Below are 5,000 nucleotides of genomic sequence, written 5' to 3'. Positions count from 1 at the left end.
GACAAAAGATGGTAAGAAAGATGGAGACAGAGAAAGACGAGTCAGGAGTGCGTCGGTTCATCCGTCAAAATGGCGGCGGGCCTAACAGCCGCTGAAACCTGCTAGCTGAATTATGCAAGCACCTGCCACTATGTGTTTGGGTGTGATGGTGTGTGTGACTGATGGAGTGTGTGACTGATGGAGTGTGCGTGTGTGTGTGTGTGTGTGTGTGTGTGTGTGTGTGTGTGTGTGTGTGTGTGTGTGTGTGTGTGTGTGTGTGTGTGTGTGTGTGTGCGCGCGCGTGTCAAACTGACAAAAGTTGAGTGCCCGTACACAAAAAACTGCCGCTACAAGCTTGAGTGCACCAGAGAATTTGGGAAATGGGAATTGGGTGCAAGTGTGTACCTACGTACATGTGTTTATATTCAGAAGAGTGCGTGTATAAATGTGTGTCTTGGTGTGTGTGTGTGTGTATGTGTGTGCGCGTGTCTCACCAGGTACTCGAAGACCAGCGTGAGGGACTTCTGGGTGTGGATGATGTCATGCAGCGTCACTATGTTGGCGTGCTTCAGGTCCTTCAACAAAGACACTGCAGAAGAGAGAGAAGACAGAGTTATATACGACAGACAGACAGACAGACAGAAAGACAGACAGACAGTCACTACGCTGGCGTGTTTCAGGTCATGGAGAGGAGACGCAGACAGACAACAGAGAAGCGGTAACAGAGAGGAAGAAGACCACAGAGAGAGAGGGAAGAAGATGGGCAGAGGACAAATGGGCAGAGGACAAATACAGAGAGGGGGAAGAAGAAGAGAACAGACTGAGAGAGGGGAGAAGACCGAAAGAGAGAGGGGACAGACAAGAGAACAGAGTCACTGTTTTTGCTTGTGGTGTGTATGCCCAACATGGCACATGTACGATAGTCTTGTGATGTTATGTGTAAGTCCTGTCTTAAACGAGTCTCACTCAGGGATGCAAAATTCATTTAAGTGAAAACTGAAAATGAAGTCCAATCATATCATATCATATTGTATCATATAAAATGGAGGGAGGGACACACAATATAAAAAGGACAAAAGACAAGGGACAGACGAGGGCGTTAGATGCAGAAAGAAAAGGGGGAAGGGGAGAAAGGACATCGTCTCAAAACGGGGGGGGGGGAAACCTGTCACTTGTTTATTTCCCAAATGTTTAAGTCAGCAACCTTTTCACGGCTCCAAGGTTGTCGTATTGTCACAACAACTGCCCTGCACCATTGGGGCAAAGTGCCTGCGGTGGATATGCTTAGGGACTTCAGACCTGCAGGACTATGGGCAAGTGTGTGTGTGTGTGTGTGTGTGTGTGTGTGTGTGTGTGTGTGTGTGTGTGTGTGTGTGTGTGTGTGTGTGTGTGTGTGTGTGTGTGTGTGTGTGTGTGTGTGTGTGTGTGTGTGTGTGTGTGTGTGTGTGTGTGTGTGTGTGTGTGTGTGTATACAGTTGTATTTTTAGCTGCGACTGCATTAGTTTACAGTGGCACCACACTGGGGTCAGCGTCTCCATCAATCTTTATGATGGTTGCACAGCACTGCACAGCACAGCACGCCGAGTAGAGTGTGTGGGGGGCATAGCCGCAGTGTGTCAAAGTCTGGCTGTGCAAGAGACCTTTCATACTGTATATGCTACCACAACCTCCACTTTTTACAGTGGGCAATATTTACAGCATTATTATATATACAGTATTATATACGTATACATTAATATTATAATATACATACATACGTGTACATACATACTGTATTATAATATACATATTATAATATATTACATATAAAGCGGATATAATCTTTCCGCTAACTACATATCAGTTCCATAAATGATAATGTAACTGAGAATGTGTGTGTGTGTGTGTGTTAAATATAGGTACTGTATGCATCTAGGTTTGTGTGAGTCCTAAATATAGGTGTGTGTGTGTGTGTGTGTGTGTGTGTGTGTGTCACCTTCTCTGATAGCAGTGCAGGGCGCCCCCTCCTCATGTTCCAGGCGGATTTCCTTCAGTGCCACCAGGTTGTCCGTCAGCTTGCTGCGGCCCTTGTACACAGTGGCATACGTGCCCTAGGTACACACACACAAGGAAGACTTATTAACCTCATGCACACGAGCGCACACGCGCACGCACGCACGCACGCACGCACACACACACGCACGCACGCACGCACACACACACACACGCACGCACGCACGCACGCACGCACACACACACGCACGCACGCACACACACACACAAGGTACACACAAGCAAAGCAAAACTCTTATTACCAACCACACACACACGCATGTTAACAGCAGCATTGTAAAACACACACGGTACACACAGTGCCCTTGGTAGACAAAATTGTGACATAGCTCACCTCTCCGAGTTTGTCCAGTTTGACATACGTCTCCAACTTCCCGAAGCCAATTTCAGACTGCAAAACAACAACAAAAACACCACAAACATCAGCATTATTCTATTTTACAAGGAGGATGTCCATTTGGATTTTGGAATGTCAAGTTGACTTTGTTTGGGTGTTATGGCACTCCAAAAAGACAAATGACATATTATGACAAGAGCCATAAACTTCAATGATGCGTAATTAATTCTTCCTGACTTGTCATGTCATTTTCTTTTGTCATTTAGTTTTTATTTTTCAACAAAAAGACGTAAAAAAAAAGAAGAACGAAAGAAGAAAAAAAACACAACACACCGTCTGGGTTGGGGTATGGCAAATGTGCATCATTACATTACACTTAGCGGATGCTTTTATCCAAATCGACGTACAGTTATTACTTACAGGGTTTTGGTTACAGTCCCTGGAGCAATGTGGGGTGAGGTGCCTTGCTCATGTGCACTTCAGCCATGGATGCAGGTGTAGGGAGGACTAGTAAGGGTGGGATACGAACCTCATCCCTATGATCTTAAATCCACCTCAGTAACCACTAGGCCTAACCTCCCTAACACCCCCCACCCCATGCTATTCTTATGCTGGTTACATGACACACTTCCCGGGCGAATACACCGGCTGCGACGAGATTCAGGCGACAGAGAATCGCATCTGTGCAGCAAGAGCGATACGAGCGATGAAAGCGACTAGAGTATGTCCCTTAAAAGCAGAATGCAAGCATTCCAACATTCCGAACATTGGCTGTGGAGGCTGTCGCCGAACCACACCATAACTGATTTGAATAATATTCCCAGAAGTTCACACTACAAACTGTCGCTCTCGCCGTGCAAATCGCCTCTAGTCGCCCGAATTACTTTTGTTGCGCGACTCAATACAAAGTCAATTACTTCCGTGACCGTCGCCTGCCTCGCTCAGGTCGTGGCTGGTGTATGTGCGGTTATTCAGACCACATCAAAGACAGTGTTACCCAATAGTAAAATGGAAAAAAAAAAAAAACAAGCACAATGAGTCAACAGCATGATCACCAACACGACAGGCAGTCAGAATGCAGGCAGGCTGGCTAGCTTGTGGTGGTGGTGGTGGTGGTAGTGGTGGTTGGTGTGTCCTGCAAACTTCAAACAGGCATCTGGCCCGGCCCATGTAATGATTTGACTAATTTGTGGGGGAGCTACTGTAGCTGGCTATTCTCATGCATGGTCGCCTTATATAAGATGCAGAGGAGGAGGACGGATACTGCTGCTGCTGCTGCTGCTGCTGGTTAAAATCTCCAGCTCAAGTCCAAATGAACAGTGTTTGCCGTGCGTGTGTGTGCGTGTATGTGTGTGAGAGTGTGTGTGTGTGTGTGTGCATGCTCGCTCGTGCACACGCATTTTACTGCATGCTTATGCTTACACAACACAGCTATTCACCCACACCCAACAACCACTGACAGACAAAATACCGTAATACTGTAATCTCCCGTGTTTGCCTAAGATTGATTGTTGTCCTCCGATGTAAGCCGCTTTGGCTAAAAGCGTATGCCAAATTGAAATGTAATATAGTGTGGTGCAGTGTAGTGCAAAGAAAAAAGTCAGAAGTCCCCTGACACGGCTCTCTACTCAGTTTACCTCATTGTTGGGACCTGTGTTCCCTAGCCAACTACACTCTGCATACTGACTGTGCTTTCTGTACAGCAACAGAAGTCCTGAGAGTCCTGTAGGCACCACAAAAACTGTGACCAGACAGCAGTATTTAAGTCTACCTAAAGAAACACTCTTATAATTTCTGAAAATCGGCTCATTCCCCAATCTCCCTGTGCATTAAATAATTGAGTTTTACCTTTCTACTGCTCTTGCAACCGTTCTCAGAGTCTGTCGACACAACTTGTACCGACCTCGAAGCTAGCATGCATCATTTAGCCGTATGGCACTACCTGGTCTCATCCGGTTCAATGATGCATGCTAGCTTGGAACTACGTAGAACTACAGTAATATCACCAGACTCAGAACAGCTAGAACACGGACGTCAAACTCAATGTGGACCACGGAGTAATTTTATTTGCCCAGCGTGTTCATTCCAAATATGTTTTATGGTTTGCCCACACACACCATTAATAGGAATGAGCCCATACCAGTAACGTCTCACACATATATTAAACAGAATATGTGCAGGGCACACACATTTGATCTACCATATACAATGGGAATGAGTGTTTTTGTGAAATTTGCCTTTGAGTGTTACATGCTGAATTTTCGTCCAATTTTGGCCCATTTTCTCAAAAACTATATATTGAGTTTTGCCCTTGACTTTATCCAAGATTTTGATTTTGGCCCTGGGAATTTGAGTTGGACACCTTTGCGTTTCAAGAACAGGGGAAAGGTAAAAACTCCTTTATTTTACTCAGAAGGAGGTGGGGAACGAACCAGATTCCAGGGACCTCATTTATCAAGCGTTCTTAGGCACAGATCTGTGCGTAAAGCGTGCGTGCGATCATTCCTGAGCAAAGTGTGGGATTTATGAACATGTACTTGAACGTAGAAATGTGCCTAAATTTACGCACACCTCAGACCATGCGTGCGAGTGGAAGAAACACGAAATTGCAAATAATATTGACCGTGCAAGC

The 5,000-nt window shown here is 45.6% G+C and overlaps 1 protein-coding gene across 2 annotated transcripts in view; it reads right to left on the bottom strand.

Annotated features, from left to right (window-relative positions):
- Window positions 1-5,000, bottom strand: part of cdk16 (cyclin dependent kinase 16) — a 70,942-nt gene that overhangs the window by 26,416 nt on the left and 39,526 nt on the right. For both annotated transcript variants that reach the window (XM_063208728.1, XM_063208729.1), the window contains 3 exons: window positions 2,366-2,422; window positions 1,955-2,069; window positions 474-568 (listed from right to left, as the gene is read on the bottom strand). In XM_063208728.1, coding sequence (XP_063064798.1) covers window positions 474-568; window positions 1,955-2,069; window positions 2,366-2,422 — 267 coding nt within the window. The remainder of the gene's footprint in view (window positions 1-473; window positions 569-1,954; window positions 2,070-2,365; window positions 2,423-5,000) is intronic.

This window comes from Engraulis encrasicolus, chromosome 10 (assembly GCF_034702125.1).
Source record: "Engraulis encrasicolus isolate BLACKSEA-1 chromosome 10, IST_EnEncr_1.0, whole genome shotgun sequence".
NCBI classification, from domain to species: Eukaryota; Metazoa; Chordata; class Actinopteri; order Clupeiformes; family Engraulidae; genus Engraulis; species Engraulis encrasicolus.
This window is presented reverse-complemented; position numbering and strand designations above follow the sequence as displayed.